The sequence below is a fragment of the Podarcis bocagei genome, assembly GCF_964188305.1.
Source record: "Podarcis bocagei genome assembly, chromosome: 4".
Classification (NCBI taxonomy): domain Eukaryota; kingdom Metazoa; phylum Chordata; class Lepidosauria; order Squamata; family Lacertidae; genus Podarcis; species Podarcis bocagei.
Genome location: NC_138128.1, coordinates 90,271,068 through 90,289,479, shown reverse-complemented (window position 1 = coordinate 90,289,479; position 18,412 = coordinate 90,271,068). Strand labels below are relative to the sequence as shown.

Genomic DNA, 18,412 nt, shown 5'->3' with positions numbered 1-18,412 from the left:
TATGAAACAATGCATTTTTAGAAGTGAAAAAAAAATCCGTGGAAAATCTAAAGTGGGAGTGGTGTTCTGTTTCTGACTCTGTTTCTCCTGCTTCCATTCCTGCATGCTGCCCCCTCTTCATCTTTCTCTTTCTCTTCCCGCTCACCCTGAAAGGATCAAGGTGACTACTACAAGCAGTGTCAGCCCTAATCCTGGGAGCCTCTGCCTTCCTGAAGGGGTGGTGGCAACTGCAGGTGCTCCTAGCAGCACATCCTTTTCGCCCCTGAGGGCTGGGATTTTGGGTTCCAGCTTTCCCGGTGGAAAAGTGCTGCTGTTGTCTATTCCAGGGAGAAGCCCCACCCCATAAATGGTGCAGTTTCCCTTGGGGCTTTGTAGGAAAAACAAAACAAGGCAAAATGTTCTGCTGAGTGCACCTGTGGTTACTGCTATCTCTGGATTTCCCTTTGCCTGCCCAAAGGTAAGGCTGGAATACACACCATACATTTAAAGCAACACACACACACCACAAATCCTGGGGACTATTGTTTGCTGAAGGTGCTGGGAACTGTAGCTCTGCGAGAGGTAAACTACGCTTCCCAGGTTTCTTGGGAGGGGAGGGTGCTTTGAATGTATGGCGTATATGCAGCAGACACACTCCACCTTAACCCCTTTGGGAATGAACCAGGAATGCCTCTACAGTGGTGCCTCGCAAGACGAAATTAATCCGTTCCGCGAGACTCTTCGTCTTGCGGTTTTTACGTCTTGCGAAGCACGGCTATTAGCGGATTAGCGGCTTTAAGAAAAAGGAAACAAACTCGCAAGAACTCGCAAGACGTTTCATCTTGCGAAGCAAGCCCATAGGGAAATTCGTCTTGTGGAATGACTCAAAAAACGGAAAACTCTTTCGTCTTGCACGTTTTTCGTCTTGCGAGGCATTCGTCTTGCGAGGTACCATTGTACATCCCTCCATGACTCTAACAGACCTGACCTCTGTTCCTGTTTAGTGCAGTCAACCTCTCCCTAGGGAGGTTTTGGCTGGTGCCTTCATTATACACCGTTAGGTGCCAGGCAGAAACATTCCTCTTTAGCCAGGCCTTTGGCCAATTGACATCCGACTTCCTTTTAAAATGTGTTGGGGAGGGGAGATTATTGGGCTGTTGTTTTATTTTCAATATGTATTTTGTAGTTTTTTATATTGTGATTTTATGTTGCAAACCGCCCTGAGACTTGCAGGTACAGGGCGGTATACCAATTTAAATAATAATAGTATCAACAACAACTGTGCTGAGGGTAGGGCCAAAGTGTGCAGTGCATCCGCCTGAAGCACAGATTTACACCAGTTAAGGCTTTAAAAAATTGTAGCATAGCTTCCCTGTAAAGAACAGGACAACTGTTGTTGTTGTTGTTGAATTTAGTATACCGTGTAATGCCCAAATAGACCTCTAAGTAGTTCACAAAGCATAAAAACCAATTACACAACATTGTTAAAATACACAATAATTAAAAACATGCTGCAATCAAAATACACAGTAACACAATCCCATTAAAACATTATAATATAACCAGTCATTTTTAAAATATGCAGTACAGTAAAACAATCCTATTAAAACTGCGCTGCACAAGAGACTTGGGTCAAGAGATGAAGGGAATGCCTATGTAAATAGGTGCATCTTCAGAAGTCGGTGGAATGCCAGCACAAATGGAGTCTCTCCTATTTCAGCAGGGAGTGCCTTCCACAGCTCTGGTGCCATCAGTGGAAAAGCCCATGTCCACATCACCACAAGCTGATAACCAGCAAGCTGTGGTAGGACCGTCTAGGTTCCACTTGTTGACCATAATGCCCTTACTGGGCAATGGAGGGGAAGTTAGTTTTCCAGATAACCTGGTCCAGAGTTGCTTAGGGTTTTATATCATGAGGAGTTTGTGGGGGTCAGGATTGCACACAGATAGAATCATAGAGTTGGAAGGGACCCTGAGGATCATCTAGTCCAAGCCTTTGAAACATAGGAATATGCTGCTGTCTCATACGGGGATCAAACCTGCAACCTTGGCCTTATCAGCACCATGCTCTAACTGACTAAGCTATCCAGGCTGGCTGAACCGTATGTGAGTAATATGGCCTTAGAAGTGGATTGGTGGCTAATAGGCAGCCAGTGCCTTAGCACCATTCATTCCCCAGGCAGCAGTATTCCTCACCAGCTGCAAGGAATGCACCAAATATAATGCATTATGGTAGTACAAATGTGAGGTTACCGATGTGTCAATCACAGTGGTCAAGCTATCCCTATCCAAAACAGGGTGCAGTTGATGCAACGGCTGAATCTGTTGATAGGTGCTCTTTGCTGTGGAGGTCTCCTATTCAAATATGGTTCCAATAAGAACACCTCCATATACAATGGGAGGAAGATCCCATTTCAAATTTAAAAGGGAAAATCAGTGGTGGCTGTTATTTCACAGGAGCAGCCATGCTCCAGTCAGCTGATCCGTTCACCTAAGCTTTCCCCTCTGGCTCAGGGTGGATTTTCCTTGAACACACTTGCCCCTATCATGCTTAAGAAATCCTGGGGTGGGAAAATTCTCTTTAAGAACTGGGCATGTAAGCAAGGCAAGATGCTTAAATGGGGTAAGGAGTAACTTAAGGAATTGTATTGTGTATTTATCATAAATGCCCATTAAAAGGCAGTAAAAGCTTCTGGGTCAAAGATTTAATTCTGATTTAATTTGTGCATTTCTTTGGTTAACAATTCCTAGAAATTAAGGTACAGGTAGACCTTTGGGCTTGGCAACAGAACTAAGGAGATTTCCATTATTTATAAAGAAATTATGCGATTTCCATTCAAATTGTTGGAGCCACAGCAGCAAAACAGTAGACCCACCTAAGCTAGTTAGATACAGTGGTACCTCGGGTTAAGAACTTAATTCATTCTGGAGGTCCGTTCTTAACCTGAAACTGTTCTTAACCTGAGGTACCACTTTAGCTAATGGGGCCTCCCGCTGCTGCTGCATCGCAACTGCTCGATTTCTGTTCTTATCCTGAAGCAAAGTTCTTAACCTGGGGTACAATTTCTGGGTTAGCAGAGTCTGTAACCTGAAGCGTCTGTAACCTGAGGTACCACTGTACACCCCATTCAGAAGCTAGCACTGTGACCTTTAATGACCTAATAACCTGGATCCTCAAAAAAAATCCATTCCCAGTTCAGCGCAAGGTGTCAGGCTTATCTCACACCACTTAATTACATTTCAGTGCTGTGTTTTTGACTGACAGCTGTCCTCAGCATATTACAAAAGTAAAATGAAAACAATGAATTATAACTATATGCATAAATTGCTAATTCAGCTGCTGTGATCTAGGATAAGGCTTCAGTCTGGGAGAAGGAGCCAGCAGCCCACAGGTCAGGTCTTGTGGCCTCTTCTCCTCAGTCCCACTCATCACCAAGTGGCAATTTGGTGTGTGGGGGGGTCTTCTTTCTAAGCTAAGTGCCGCACAGGGCAGGGGGAGGTGATTTTTGTTGGGGTGGCAGCTGGGGAGAAAAGAGGAGGCAGAGAAAATTTGGGACAGGGAAAGAGGGAGAATGAGGTGGCTATTAGGGAGAAAGACAAGGTGACCCCAATATGCAGCCTCAGAGATTATCCTGGGAGAATGCTGATCTAGATAAAAAACCACTTCCCCACCCCTGCCTCCAATGTTTGTCTGTTTTATTAAACCTCCCAAAGGAGGTTTTGACTCTGTGGTGTTGACAAATCAAAAATTGTTTTGGAATAATCTTTTGGAACCCAGTGATTTTGTCTATCTCTAGTGGTCCATGATTACTGTTTACAGCTGTGAACCAAAAGTCTATGGGGATTTGAGTGGGGGACGGATGGACAATAATCCAATAACTCCAGGACCACTTTCCCAGGAAAAAAAGTTTCCACCTTCAACCTAGACCAGGCATAGGAAATCTCCAGCCCTCCAGATATATATTATGTGAGTCTTTTAAAACTGGTTTAAGACAAGACCAGCCTTTAAACAGAAATATGTCAAAATGCCACACACCTCTTACAAGTCAACTCAATACTTTCTATCCATACATGCTGAATAAAAGCCTCCTTTTATATCTCAAAGGAAAACAAGAGCAGAATATCTGAGAATAGATGCCTGACCCTTCCCTACAATTCCCATCATCCCTAACTCTTGCTAGCTAGGGATGATGGGAGTTGTAGTCCAAAAACAGCTGGGAGACCCAAGTTTGGGAAATACTATAGGGCAGGCGTGGCCAGACTTGACCCTCCAGATGTTTTGGGACTACAACTCCCATCATCCCTGGCTAACAGGACCAGTGGTCAAGGCTGATGGGAATTGTAGTCCCAAACATCTGGAGGGTCGGAGTTTGCCTATGCCTGACCTAGACAGCTCCATCCACCCACTGGGTCATTCTTCTAGCATCTGCCTTGTTTACTGGCAAGTGGGCAGAAGAAATGTTCAGTGCTGGGGTTTGGGATTTCCAGCACCTGAATACAGCAAAGATCCCAGTGAGGCAATAGGGTTGCACTGGTAAGTGTGGTCGCAAAAGTGAATGGGACATTGCAGGTGCACAGTTGTGTGTCGTGAATTCGTCACAGTTGCTCTGTGTGCAATCACTTCTGCCCCCATGCCTGTTGGGTAACTTCCCTTCTTTTGTATTGCTTCTTCTTGTAGTCCTGTCCCATTCCAGGGAAGCTACACTGTTCATATCTCCCATCAAGATTGTATTTTCCTTCAAATATTTAAATAGGATTTCTTCAAGTCTCTTATAAAAGTCAGGTTTTTTTCCTCATTTGGTGCATATACGCCTATTAACATTATTTTTTCTCCTTGTGATGTTATCTGTATTATCAATATTCTTCCTTGCTCATCTTTAAATAATTGCTTTGGATCTAATTCTGGTTTTATATACATTACCACGCCTCCCTTCTTTCCTACGTCAGAGGCCACAAGGTCCTTTCCCAATCTTTTATTGATCAGAATTATTCTATGTATCTTCACAATATGCATTTCCTGAAAGCAGATCACATCCAAATTTAACTTTTTTACCACATGTTCGATCTTATTGCATTTAGTTTCATTGAGTCAATTTACATTCCAAGTTAAGATTTCCAACACCATCTTGTCCTTTATTTATCTCTCTTCTCCACTTCTGTTGGTTCTTCTTCATGTCCTGCCACCAAACCAAATGTTCTTTCTCCTGCTAATTCTTTTCCATATTTTCCATAGGGGTATTTTCTAATACTGTAGATGTAGAAGTGGACTTTGAAAACAGGCAAGTAATACTTACAAAAGTCTCCAGGTACCACAGCTGTTGGGCACATGGGTTTTGTATTCTTCCTCATTGCCCCTGGTACATGAAGCCATTACTGCATTGCTACTTTCTTTTCACAGTACAACTTTTATAAAGAGCCCAATTTTATATTAAGTCTGATTTTTGTAATCCCTTTTTTAAAAAAAATAGAATATGGAAAAAGGGATACAGAGATTACTATCAAATATCTGTTTTTATCGGAACTAAAAAGTTTATCTAATTAAAAACACAAACCAAAAAGAAAAGAAAGATAGAAAGAGGGATGATAAAGGGAAAAGAGAAAGAGAGCGAAATTAATGAAAGAAAACAAGAAAAGGAGAAAAAGTTAAGAAAATTAAGAACTTCCAGTTCTTCACCTGTCAGCTATATATAAGTTATTAAATTCATCCATTCCAATATAACACCCAGCAAAACTACTTTCTATGAACCAAAAATATCTTCAATCCACAAACCCAAATGTCGTTAATTCATTTTCTTTTTCATGCAAAAAGTCGATAAGTGGCTTTCATTCTTTAGCAAATGTTAGCAAAAGCTTTTCTTTGATGAAACATGTCAATTCTGCCGTCTCAGCTAAGTCCAATAATTTTAACAACCATTCCTCCATTGTTGGTAATGACGTGTCTTTCCATTTTTGTGCATATAAAAGTCTCACCACCATAATCATATATTGGAACCTATGATTTTTGCAATCGCAATGAGAGTGGGTTGGGGCATAGAAACTGGACTTTATGGAGAAACCGGGAACAAGAAGTATGGCGTACAACCACGCCTCGTCTTAGATGCACTTTCCCTCCAAAGGACATAAACTAAGCCCATCAGTTTTCTGAAGGTACTGGTGACAATTCCTGTTCAGAATTGTTTAGCAGCTGAATTCGTGACCCCTTACTGTGGTCCAGAGTGATTTAGTTGGTGTGCATTTGTGGCACTAGCAATCTCTCACTTCTTAGAGTGCTTCACTTCCCAGATTTATGCCGGTGGAACGATTCAATGGGATTTCCAATAATCCAATGGAAAACAATATTGTAGACTGGCCTTTAATAAAGAAAAATAAAGCACATTCTACTCTCGGCAGGCAAGGTGGCTATCGTGAGCATCCTCCTTTGCTCATCCCTTCCCCCACCAGAGAAGATGCTGATCCTGACATTTCTACTTGTCCTGTTGATGAGCTTTCTGTGCCATAAGTAATGGGAGGTCTTGATTAATCCCTGCTGTCACTTGCTGGGGAGGCCATCTACTGCTGAGCAGCTTCTTAATCACCCCCTTTTTTTGCCAGATGCTGCCAAAGCCCATTACTGCTATCCCATAATCTCTTGCTCTTTCTGTGCTGAATGATGAGAGTAATTGGTCCTTGCCCTCACTTTTAACAAAGCCTCCTTACGTTCGGGCAGCTTATTATGGCGGCTTCTGGCTAAAATCTTCGGGGCCATCTTGAAGAAAATGCTGCAGGTAGTTGGGACTGTCAGAGGCAGAGAGAGAAGGTTTGGGGAGGTGGAGTGGGAGGCAGACAGATCTCGCACACTACACTGGGAGTGTTTCCTGCACAGGCACATCCCACTAAAATGGACAGAAGCTTTACACAACCATTAGTATGGACCCACTAGAGATAGGCGGAGGACCCATTCTCATTTATAAGCCTCAAGCACCAACGTATGTTGGGTGACTTCAAGATATTCTCCATGGCTACTTCATGCCGGATGTTGTTTCTATGTGGAGAGAGCCTCTTCACATAAGGAACCACATAACACCGGTCCTGGGAGATCTGCATTGGCTCCCAGTACGTTTCCAAGCACAATTCAAAGTGTTGGTGCTGACCCTTAAAGCCCTAAACGGCCTCGGTCCTGTATACCTGAAGGAGCGTCTCCACCCCCATCGTTCTGCCCGGACACTGAGGTCCAGCGCCGAGGGCCTTCTGGCGGTTCCTTCATTGCGAGAAGTGTGGTTGCAGGGAACCAGGCAGAGGGCCTTCTCGGTAGTGGCGCCCACCCTGTGGAACACCCTCCCTTCAGAAGTGAAGGAAATAAGCAGCTATCCTATCTTTAAAAGACATCTGACGGCAGCCCTGTTTAGGGAAGTTTTTAATATTTAATGCTGTACTGTTTTTAACATTTGATTGGGAGCTGCCCAGAGTGGCTGGGGAAACTCAGCCGGATGGGCAGGGTTTAAATTATTATTATTATTATTATTATTATTATTATTATTATTATTATTATTATTCATCAGCTTCCCAACCTGAGTACTTGGAGGAGCAAAATAACCATGCCGCCATTCCTCATATCTGATGAATGGTACATGTGTGCTCTTTTTTTCCCTGGGATCGATACTACATCACAGCACCAAACGTCCCTATTTTCCAGAGACAGTCCCAGATTTACAGAAGCCCTCCCAGTTTTGGATTTGATCCTGGAATGTCCTGCTTTTCCTTTGGGTGTCCCTATTCTCATCAGAGAAATGTCGGAGGGTATGGAGTTACATGACTCCCAAGCCAAGGAGATAAGTAACTACAGTGGTGCCTCGCAAGACGAAATTAATTCGTTCCGCAAGTTTTTTCTTCTTGCGAGTTTTTCGTCTTGCGAAGCACGGTTTCCCATAGGAATGCATTGAAAATCAATCAATGCATTCCTATGGAGACCGTCCGGGGACAGAGGGGAAGCGCCGCTCTGTCCCCTCTTTTGAAGCAAGGGGCTGCGGGGAGAAGAACGCTTCTCCCCGCCGCCCCTTGCTTCAAAAGAGGTCCGGGGAGAAGATCGCTTCTCCCCGCCGCCCCTTGCTTCAAAAGAGGACCGGGGACAGCGGGGAAGATGCGCTGCGCTTCCCGCTGTCCCCGGAGCTTGCGGGGCAAGCTTCGTTTTGCGAAGCAAGCCCATAGGGAAATTCATCTTGCGAGGCAACTTGAAAACGAAAAAAACCTTTCGTTTTGCGAGTTTTTCGTCTCGCGAGGCGTTCGTCTTGCGGGGCACCACTGTATACAACCTATAAGAAGACATCTGAAGGCAGCCCTGTATAGGGAAGGTTTTTTAAAAAATGTTTCATGTTTTTGTTGTGTTTTTGTATAACCTGTTGGAAGCTGCCCAGAGTGGATACAGCAACCCAGTCAGATGGGCAGGGTATTATTATTATTATTATTATTATTATTATTGAATAGGACATCCCTATTTTGATTGGAGAAATGTTGGAGGGTATGAGATTAATGGGATCCCCCCCCCCATCTAGAGTTTCACAAACTTAGAATTAACTATCGGAAACTCAAGGCAGTAAAGATATGAGATGATCAGAGCCCCCCCCCCACCCCGAACTTGAAGCATGGGAAGTCCCAATAAAAATTTATAATTTTGCAGAATATTTGGACTATATGATACGTATTTGTATGATTTGGAATATTTAATGTGATCGGATTGGATTGTTAAAATGGAAAATTTAATAAAAAATTATATTTTTTTAAGTAGAATTAACTACCTGTGGCAAAATTAATGATGGCTATCTTGCAGTCAGCTGTTCAAAGAAAAACATGGTTCCCATTCTTGCTGTTCTCTGTCTTGTGGAGGGATGGGGTGACTAAAAATCAGCCCTCCTGTCAAGGAAATATCTCATTACTCACCGAGTGTAAGATATTCCACCTTCTCCTTCTTTAGTTTGTCTTTTCATTCAGTGAAGCCAACAGCTCACACGTGTGTGTGTGTGTGTGTGTGTGTGTGTAACAAAGCATTAATAGAGAAATGTAGCATAGTAACATACTGGCTGAGAGAAATGAAACACCTTGAGGTATCAGTTACAGATAGGTAGCTGTGTTGGTCTGCCATAGTCAAAATAAAAAAAATCCTTCCAGTAGCACCTTAAAGACCAACCAAGTTAGTTCTTGGTATGAGCTTTCGTGTGCATGCACACTACGTGTATCTGAAGAAGTGTGCATGCACACGAAAGCTCATACCAAGAACTAACTTAGTTGGTCTTTAAGGTGCTACTGGAAGGAATTTTTTTATTTTGACCTTGAGGTATGTGACAGTTAACCACTTTTTTTAAAAAAACTGACAACCTGGAGGAGCCGGTTCTAGATTCTAGATTGCAGCATAAAAGCCCTGCCCACTAAAGGCCGGGTATTCTATTAATTAGATAAGGCTTCTCCAAACATTATCTGCATAACTGAACAACTTAGGTCAAGGTTTACCTCAGGAATCGCCTGAGCCCTTATACCCGAGTTGGCGAGGCTCACTTGATAACAGTGGCGTAGCGTGGGTTGTCAGCACCCGGGGCAAGGCAAGTAATTTGCGCTCCCTAACCCGTGGATTTGCGCCCCCTAACCCGTGGATTTGCGCCCCCTAATCCCCAGATGTTGCGCCCAGTGCGGCCGGGCCCCCCTGCACCCCCCACGCTACGCCACTGCTTGATAACAAGAAATAGTATCGTTGGCCCATTATTGTGAGGCACTTTGTCCCTAGAGGTTCAGCGGGCACCTTCCGTTTAAACTTTCGAACGCCTGTAGTATGTTGCAGTGGTTAGAGTGTCAGACTAGGACCTGAGTGGCCAGGGTTCAAATCCCCGCTCGGGTACGAAGCTCCTTGGGTGACCTTGGACCTCTCGGCCGAACCCACCTAACAGGGTGGCTGTGGGGATGAAAATGGGAGGAAGGGAACCGTCTACGTCACCTTGATCTGCTTGGTGGAAATGTGGGGTATAAAAGGCAATAAAATACAATACATAAACCTTTTCCTATTCTGCCAGGCCTATGCAGGCAACTAATAATACGTCTTTCTGCACTGGTTAATTGATGTCTGTAGTTAACTTTTTTCTGTGGTGTTATGCATTTTTTTGTTGTAAACTGCTTTTGTGAATGAAATAGCAGCCTATTAATGTTTTAATAAGTAAAATAAAATCATTTTGTTTTAGAGATTTTTCCAAGAACGGGATGACTGGGCAACATAATGCAATTTCAAAGTAACTCACTCACAAGAATGCTTCCTTATAGGAAGTTATTTTGTGAAAAATAAACCATGAAACCAAGTAAATATATATATACATTTTTGCCCTGATCACTTTTGCCTCTGGCCCTGCCCATCACTGCCATGTGGGGCTCAGAAAGTTGCGCAGAAGAGAATGTGGCCTTCAGGTTGGAAAAATGTCCCCCCCCCTTTCTAAATTTAAAATCATGGAGTTAGAAGGAACCACAAGGATCATCTAGTCCACGGGTGTCAAACACAAGGCCCGCGGGCCGAATCCGGCCCGCCAGACCTCGTCATGTTGCCCGTGTAGCCGCCGCCGGCCGCCAGCCTTCACCTTTTATTCTCGCTTTTCTTTTTTTTTTTACCCAAGAAAGCCGCCTCTTCAGCGCATGCGCGGAAGCCTACAAGCCAGAGAACGTCTGCCCTCTAGCGGCGCCGGCCGTTCTACACAGGAAACCTCCACTTTAAAGAGTGGACAAATAGTCCTACAGATACAACCGGCCCTTTGAGGGTGACCAAACTGCTGATGCGGCCCCCGATGAATTTGAGTTTGACACCCCTGATCTAGTCCAACCCCCTGCAATGCAGGAATATTTTGCCAATGCGGGGCTTGAACTCACAGCCCTGACATCAAGAGTCTTGTGCTCTACCAACTGAGCTATCCCTCGTTCCCTGCTCCTTGTTCTCTAGCCTCGTTTGTGGACTCCTGCAATGTAGGTTCAGTTCGCAAGCTCTCCCTCCCTATCTCAGCGTGTCTCTAAATCAAATGTGCCACTGAGATCCTCACCTCTGACTTTTTGCTATCGCTTTCAGGGCCACATAGCACAGCTTACTCCCGCTGGATTTCTTACCTCAGCGCTGCTTGGGAAATTCTGCTCCTGCTCCTCGCGTTTCCCCGTTCGGCTCCGAATCTGTTTCGCCTGCTCCAGGATGTCCCAAGCAGGAGCAGTCATGTGCTTCCACCCTGAGGGAGACCACGCCATGTCCCCTCAGCGCTTTGCCCGAGAGCTGAAGAGGAGGCCTTGGCTGTCGCCGTCCAAGAATGTGGAACCTGCTGCCTTGAACCCCCAGCACTGCCTCACGCCCAACCTCAACGCTGGCAGGATCCACCTCCTCCGCAAGGGGCTCACCGTGGAGGCCAAGCGCTCCCAACTGGGCATGTATAACAGCACCGGCTCCCTCATCCGGAAGGTCACGGAGATGGGTTACCTTGGCAACAGCAACTGCCCCAACTCAGGGAGAGTGACAGCTCCATGCACACCGCTGAGGAGCAGGCCTCCGCCCTCGCTGGGCTCTCCAGGCAGCCGCATCCCCCTGGTCGCCTCAGCCCCCGGTGGTCAAAGCTCTGTGGTGACCTTCCGCTTCATCGAGAAGGCCAGCGTCAAAACTTTAAATGGCCTCCCTCTGGTGGAGTCCAGGAAGGAGAGTGGCTTGAGCAGGAGTCTAGAGCTCGGGGAAGCCCTCCATTTTGGAAGCCCGGCAAGGAAGCAGGGAAGCGGTTGCCCCGTGGCCCAAAATCCACATTCCCCACAACGTAACTCCGCAGCGTCCCCAGAGCCTGTCGCTCAAGAGGCAAACGAGAGCATCAAAGTGAAGACGAATGCGTCTGTCTTGGCCGGTATTGGCCCTGCTGTGGAACAGGCCCCACTGGCCCTCAGCGGTAAAGGCCAGGAGCACCTTAGTCATAAGCTGAAGCTGGAGACATCTGCTTCGGACCCTCTCCTGGCTGGAAACAGGTTCCTTTTGGGAGCACAGTCTTCCCTGAGCCTGGGCAATGGGAGCCCACATTCTCTCAATGCCAACTGCCTCTCCAGCTCCCTTACCAACGGCATGATCAGCCCTTCCAACGACATCTCAGCGCTCCGGAGAAGCCCACAGAGCGGGGAGTCCCAGTACCAGGTACTTCAGAGTCGCTTCCTTGCCAGGAATGGCATCTCCTCTGCCCCTTCTTCCTACATCTTCCTCCATCCCATGCAAGGAACCTCAGGAATAAGCATTTTCTCTCTCTCTTTTCTACAGGGGAGTCCATGGGCATATTCCCGAGAGAGCTCCGCCCACGCCCAGCGCATCGCCAAGGCTAAGTGGGAATTCTTCTATGGCTCCCTGGACCCTCCTGGAACAGGTAATGAGCTCAATGCAAGTACTGGTAGGGGAGAGCATTTGCATATATGAAAATCAGCATCTCTTCAGCATTCGACCCTCAAAAACGGTGTCCTGGCGGAGGTTCCACATACGGTACTGTTGTGGATGCAGTCACAGCAGGGGCGCATTTGGATGCTGGCGGTTGCTGACTTTTATAAAGCAATGTCCAGTGTGGCTGCCAGATTCAGGCAACGCAGGAACGGTAGACGTGCACCCTTAGATAGCAGGCTTGAAATGCAAAATGGGCTCTCATTAGCTGGGCTGCTGGTTGGGTGGTGTTAAGCTGGAATTCAACAAGGAAAATATGTAAGGAGAGAAGAATCGAATGCATGGGTGTGGAACAAGGCAGAGGTAGCTGTGGGAAAGACCTGAGATGAACAGGGGGACCCTCGTCCAACCCTTTGTAGGTGTTGAAATGTGAATTGCAGCATTCACTTCCTATGAGGAAGTGGACCTACCATTTGCTAGAGATCATGAGAAACTCCTTTTGCATAGGTCCATCCCTGGGATATTACGTGCAAGGGCCTAAGGGCTAGGAAAGCTGGAAGTGGTTTTCCATAGCGTCCTCTCCAGCTATTTTTCCTGGGATATGCCCCAGAAGCAACTGATACATTCTATACTTCCTGCTGGAGGTGCTTCTCATTCAGACTCTGTTACAGCTTTTTAGGTTGTGATCCACCCTGACATCTACAGGTATAGGGTGGTATACAAATTTTAACAACAACAAGCTCTGTAAAAATGGAGAGAGGTGCTCTTTCCCCCCTGGAATACATTCCTTGCAGTGTCTGGATAGACAGTGGTTGCGTTTGCACATCATGCTAAGACAAACCATGGCTTAGTGCTGCCTCTCGAAGAGGAATCTGCAGCCACTTTGTTCCTTCCTGGACTTTTTAAATAATTGCAGCAGCTAAGCCAAGGTTTGGTTTAGTGCATCGTCTGAACCCAGAGCATGGCTAAGTATCTCTCCACCTTAACCAAAATCCATAGCCAGGGTTCCTCCTATGGTTACAAGAATGATCCTGAGTTTGGGCAAAATGTTAAGTTAACTGTAGCCTAGCTGCCATCCTAGGGACATGGGTGGCGCTGTGGGTTAAACCACAGAGCCTAGGGCTTGCTGATCAGAAGGTTGGCAGTTCAAATCCCTGTGGTGGGATGAGCTCCTGTTGCTCAGTCCCAGCTCCTGCCCACCTAGCAGTTCGAAAGCATATCAAAGTGCAAGTAGATAAATAGGTACCGCTCCAGCGGGAAGGTAAATGGCATTTCCGTGCACTGCTCTGGTTCGCCAGAAGCGGCTTAGTTATGCTGGCCACATGACCCAGAAACTGTACACCGGTTCTCTCGGCCAATAAAGCGAGATGAGCACCACAACCCCAGAGTCGGTCACGACTGGACCTAATGGTCAGGGGTCCCTTTACCTTTTAGTTGCCATCCTGTACTAACCTCAAAAGTCAGGGGAGGAGTGAAGCAGGGATGAGCTACTCTCTGGGAGCCATTTGTGAAGTCACAGTAAGCCATACTCTGACTCAGCAGTGATATGCAAACCAGGTCACTGTGCGGTGAGGAAGGGAAATATTAACTAAGAGATTGACAGTGTTACATGAGGGGCCTGGTACCCTCTTGGTTTTGGGCCACAGTTCCCATAAGCTCCAGTTGCCATGGCCATGCTGGCAGGGGTTGATGGGCGTGGTAATTCAAAAGCACCAGGAGGCCACCAAGTTGGGAAAAGCTGGGCAAAAACCTTTCCTTGCAAGCAGATGCTGTGACTGTGGGCAGACAAAAAAGGAAAAGAGGCTGCAGGCACAAAAGGGAGCAAATGGAAGCGTTTCCATCCCCAAAAATCTACCCATAAGCTTCCCAGCAGAGCAACACTTGTGAGTGATGCACATCTTTCTTGACTGCACCCATACAAAGAACAGTCCACAAACATACAGCGACCAAGTAGAGCGATGTAAAAGAAAGGAATGGCCTCATCCCTGCACAACCTCAGTCACCAGGGAAGTATGTGACATGGCAGAGTGATTGCATGAACCTTCAAACAAAGAGGAGAGCGGGTGCTTACTGATAAGTTATTTTTATCAGTAAGCACCAGAGCCTGCCGTGCTCTTTGTTTGATTCCGCTTCTTAACCCCCTTCCTGCAGGCTGATTGTGTGAAGCTGCCTAATGCTGCATATTGGCCCATCTAGCCTAAGACTGACTAATAAAGTCTCAAGTAGAGATTATAAAAAAATTAGAAAAATAGTCCAGTAGCACCTTAGAGACCAACTAAGTTTGTTCTTGGTACAGTGGTACCTCAGGTTACATACGCTTCAGGTTACATACGCTTCAGGTTACAGACTCCGCTAACCCAGAAATAGTGCTTCAGGTTAAGAACTTTGCTTCAGGATGAGAACAGAAATCGTGCTCCGGCGGTGCGGCGGCAGCAGGAGGCCCCATTAGCTAAAGTGGTGCTTCAGGTTAAGAACAGACCTCCAGAACGAATTAAGTACTTAACCAGAGATACCACTGCATAAGCTTTTGTGTGCATGCACACTTCTTCAGATGCACTGAAACAGAAGTCAGCAGACCCTTTTATACAGTGGGAGGGTGGGGTGGGGTATTGACTAATTGCAGTTGTTAACTGTTGTCAGCAGGTTTACCATACCCATTGAGCCAATCAACCATCTCCTACTACCCGTCTGAGAAAAACCCCACCCCACCCTCCCACTATATATAAGGGTCTGGTGACTTCTGTTTCAGTGTTTCTGAAGAAGTATGCACGCACACTAAAGCTTATACCTAGAACAAACTTAGTTGGTCTCTAAGGTGCTACTGGACTATTTTTTAATTTTTTATTTCGACTGCGTCAGACCAACACGGTTACCTACTTGAATCTAGAATCAAGTAGAGATGATTATTGTTGTTATTATCTCTTTAGTTATACCCTGCCTTTTACCCTGACAGGGACTCAAGGCGTCTTAAAGATAAAATAAGAACAACTCTCTGTGTGTGTGATAGCTATTAAAAACATGTAGATAATTACAGTGGTACCTCTGGATATGAACGGGATCCGTTCCGGAGCCCCGTTCGCATCCAGAAGCAAACGGAACTAGTGATGTTACGTCTGCGCATGCATGTGCTGCTTTTCACTGCTTCTGCGCATGCACATGACGTCATTTTGAGCATCTGCGCATGCGCAAGCGGCGAAACCCGGAAGTAACGTGCTCCGTTACTTCTGGGTTGCTGCGGAGCGCAACTTGAACACGCTCAACCCGAAGCGCATTCAATCCGAGGTATGACTGTACCATAAACACAACCTGGCACCAGCCCCGTCAGTAAAATCAGTCGGTTCCCAAATGCCAAAAGGTCTTCAGCTGTCGGCAGAAGAATAGCACAGAGGGAACTAGTCTGGGTTCTCTGAGGAAGGGAGTTCCAAAGTTGTCTGGGAGCAGCCCCCACGGAGAAGGCCCTTTCCTACATCTCTACCAAGCATGGCTGTGAGGGTGACAGGACTGAGAGAAGCCCCCCCCCCCCCTTCTCAGAGACCCAGGCAGATTTGTATGAGGGAATATGGTCTTTCAGTGAGCTAAGATGTTTTTCCAAGCCTTGAGCTATTTAAACCATGGGTAGGCAAACTAAGGCCCGGGGGCCAGATGCGGCCCAATCGCCTTCTCAATCCAGCCCGCAGACAGTCCAGGAATCAGTGTGTTTTTACATGAGTAGAATGTGCCCTTTTATTTTAAATGCATCTCTGGGTTATTTTTGGGTCCTGCCTGGTGTTTTACATGAGTAGAATGTGCCCTTTTATTTTAAATGCATCTCTGGGTTATTTGTGGGGCATAGGAATTCGTTCAGTTTTTTTTCCAAAAGGTCTGAGGGACAGTGGACTGAAAAAGTTTGCCGACCCCTGATTTAAACAAACAAGCAAACAAACAGTAATGAGAAAGAGATGAAGAAACTGCAAGATGAAATGCGTATCTGTTAAGACAATTAACACTGACATTGAAAAATTTGGGATGGACCTTGAGGAATGCTAGAATTGTTTTCAATGGACTAAAATGATTAAAAGCAAGAAGGGGAATTTGCAGATATAAAGAACTAATTAGGAAAAGGAACAATAAATGTTTTCCTTCCTATCAATCTTTTCAATTATATCAGTTAGTCTATTAGAAAACATAAATATAAAAAATGGGAAGTATTTCAGAAAGAGCTTCTGCTTATGATTTTTCCATCACCCCCACAGTCCTTAAAAGATTTAACAGTCTGTGAAATTGGAGTTGGAACTCTGATTACTCCCCAAGCACTATTCAATTTCAAGGAAGTTATGACGATTGAATAATGTGTGTTTTAGCTGATACACAAATAATCACGAAGTGAAAAGGTGGAATTAAATTCTTATTTGAGATAAATTAAATTCTTATTTGAAAGAGGGGGGAATACATAACACCGCATATGCAGATTGTTAAAATATATTAGGGATACAGTAGTACCTCGGGTTAAGTACTTCATTCGTTCCGGAGGTCCGTTCTTAACCTGAAACTGTTCTTAACCTGAAGCACCACTTTAGCTAATGGGGCCTCCCGCTGCTGCCGCACCGCCGCAGCCCGACTTCTGTTCTTATCCTGAAGCAAAGTTCTTAACCCGAGGTACTATTTCTGGGTTAGCGGAGTCTGTAACCTGAAGCGTATGTAACCTGAAGCATATGTAACCCGAGGTACCACTGTACCTTTAAAGTAGCGCTGGAAAAGGTCCCATACAAGGGCAAGTTGCAGGCAGATTTCATTGACCTTTTTGGAGGGGGGCAAAATTCTTCATATGGCTTAGGCAGGCCCTCCAGATGTTTTGGGACTTCCAACATCCCTAGCTAGCAGGACCAGTGGTCAGGGATGATGGGAATTGTAGTCCCAAAACCTCTGGAGGACCAAGTTTGGCCATGCCTGGCTTAGGGGTGCTTATCATTGCAGAAAGTAGTGATGGTCTCCTCTCCTCTCCCCCCACCCCTTGCTTTCTCCATCTGTCTCTAAGCTGTCACTATTTTGTGGGAGGGTTTCAAGTTCACAACAGAAATTTGGGTTTGCTCAATTAAAGCGCACTAAAGCATTCTGTTGCTCTAGCACAACAAATTCACTATAAAAAGAAAGAAAGGACAGACTTTTTGCAGTTAGGAATGTGACAGGGAAATGCACTCATAAGTGTGAGATGGACGATTGACCAAAAGGAAGATGTGGAAACACCTCGAGAACAAACCAAGATGAATGTTCAATATAGGCCAGACATAATCTAACCACCGCGTTAGCTCTGTGCGAAGCATATGAGAATGAATGCTGAATAAACAGGTTGCCTGAAGTAAACCCCATTCCTCTCCTTTAAAAGTTTACAAAGAAAGAAAGAAAGAAAGAAAGAAAGAAAGAAAGAAAGAAAGAAAGAAAGAAGTGTCACTTCAGGAATATTCTGGGAGATGATGATGGCAGCCACCAAGAACAACTGCGCTCTTGCAAATATAAAAAATACATCTTGTCAAGAGTTGTAACTATTTAAAGTAAGAGAGAGAAAGGAGCAAACCATTGTTGCTCACCCTACCCAATTCAAAACAGTCTTCCCCACCCCAGCTTAAGGCATGTCTACTCAGAAATAAGTCTTACCATACACTTGGCAATTCAGGATGAAGGGATAGCTCAGTTGGTGGAGCATGAGACTTTTAATCTTAATGTCATGGGTTTGAGCCCCATGTTGGGCAAAACATTCCTGTGTTGTAGTGGGTTGGACTAGATGACCCTTGTGGTCCCTTCCAACCCTACAATTCTATGATTCCAACAGGTTCATTGGTGTATAACCTCCCCATAAACAAGTTGAATTGAATTCTCAGTAATGACCAGATATTGTCTGACCTCAGCATAAGCTTTGTGCAAGCAAATTGGGATTAATCTCAATAAATGGAGCCTTTAACAAATGTTAAACACTTTAGAATGTGGGGGAACCTGCCCTTTCCTTCCTTCCTTCCTTCCTTCCTTCCTTCCTTCCTTCCTTCCTTCCTTCCTTCCGCTGTCTGTTTTTGTTTTTCT

The 18,412-nt window shown here is 45.4% G+C and overlaps 2 protein-coding genes across 10 annotated transcripts in view; one reads left to right on the top strand and one right to left on the bottom strand.

Annotated features, from left to right (window-relative positions):
- The window catches only part of PSD (pleckstrin and Sec7 domain containing), a 121,502-nt gene that overhangs the window by 20,097 nt on the left and 82,993 nt on the right, over nucleotides 1-18,412 (top strand). For all 5 annotated transcript variants that reach the window (XM_081191540.1, XM_081191541.1, XM_081191539.1 and 2 more), the window contains 2 exons: nucleotides 11,045-12,130; nucleotides 12,251-12,353. In XM_081191540.1, the coding sequence (XP_081047666.1) occupies nucleotides 11,045-12,130; nucleotides 12,251-12,353 (1,189 nt within the window). The remainder of the gene's footprint in view (nucleotides 1-11,044; nucleotides 12,131-12,250; nucleotides 12,354-18,412) is intronic.
- Nucleotides 1-18,412, bottom strand: part of FBXL15 (F-box and leucine rich repeat protein 15) — a 57,670-nt gene that overhangs the window by 26,187 nt on the left and 13,071 nt on the right. For 2 of the 5 annotated variants that reach the window (XM_081191839.1, XM_081191843.1), the window contains exon 1: nucleotides 8,893-9,047. The exons of 1 other annotated variant lie outside the window; for it this stretch is intronic. The gene's annotated coding sequence lies outside the window, so the exon portion shown is untranslated. Of the gene's footprint in view, nucleotides 1-8,892; nucleotides 9,048-9,745; nucleotides 9,896-11,082; nucleotides 11,220-18,412 lie in introns of those variants that run through there. 2 more of the 5 variants (XM_081191841.1, XM_081191840.1) reach the window with 2 other exon arrangements.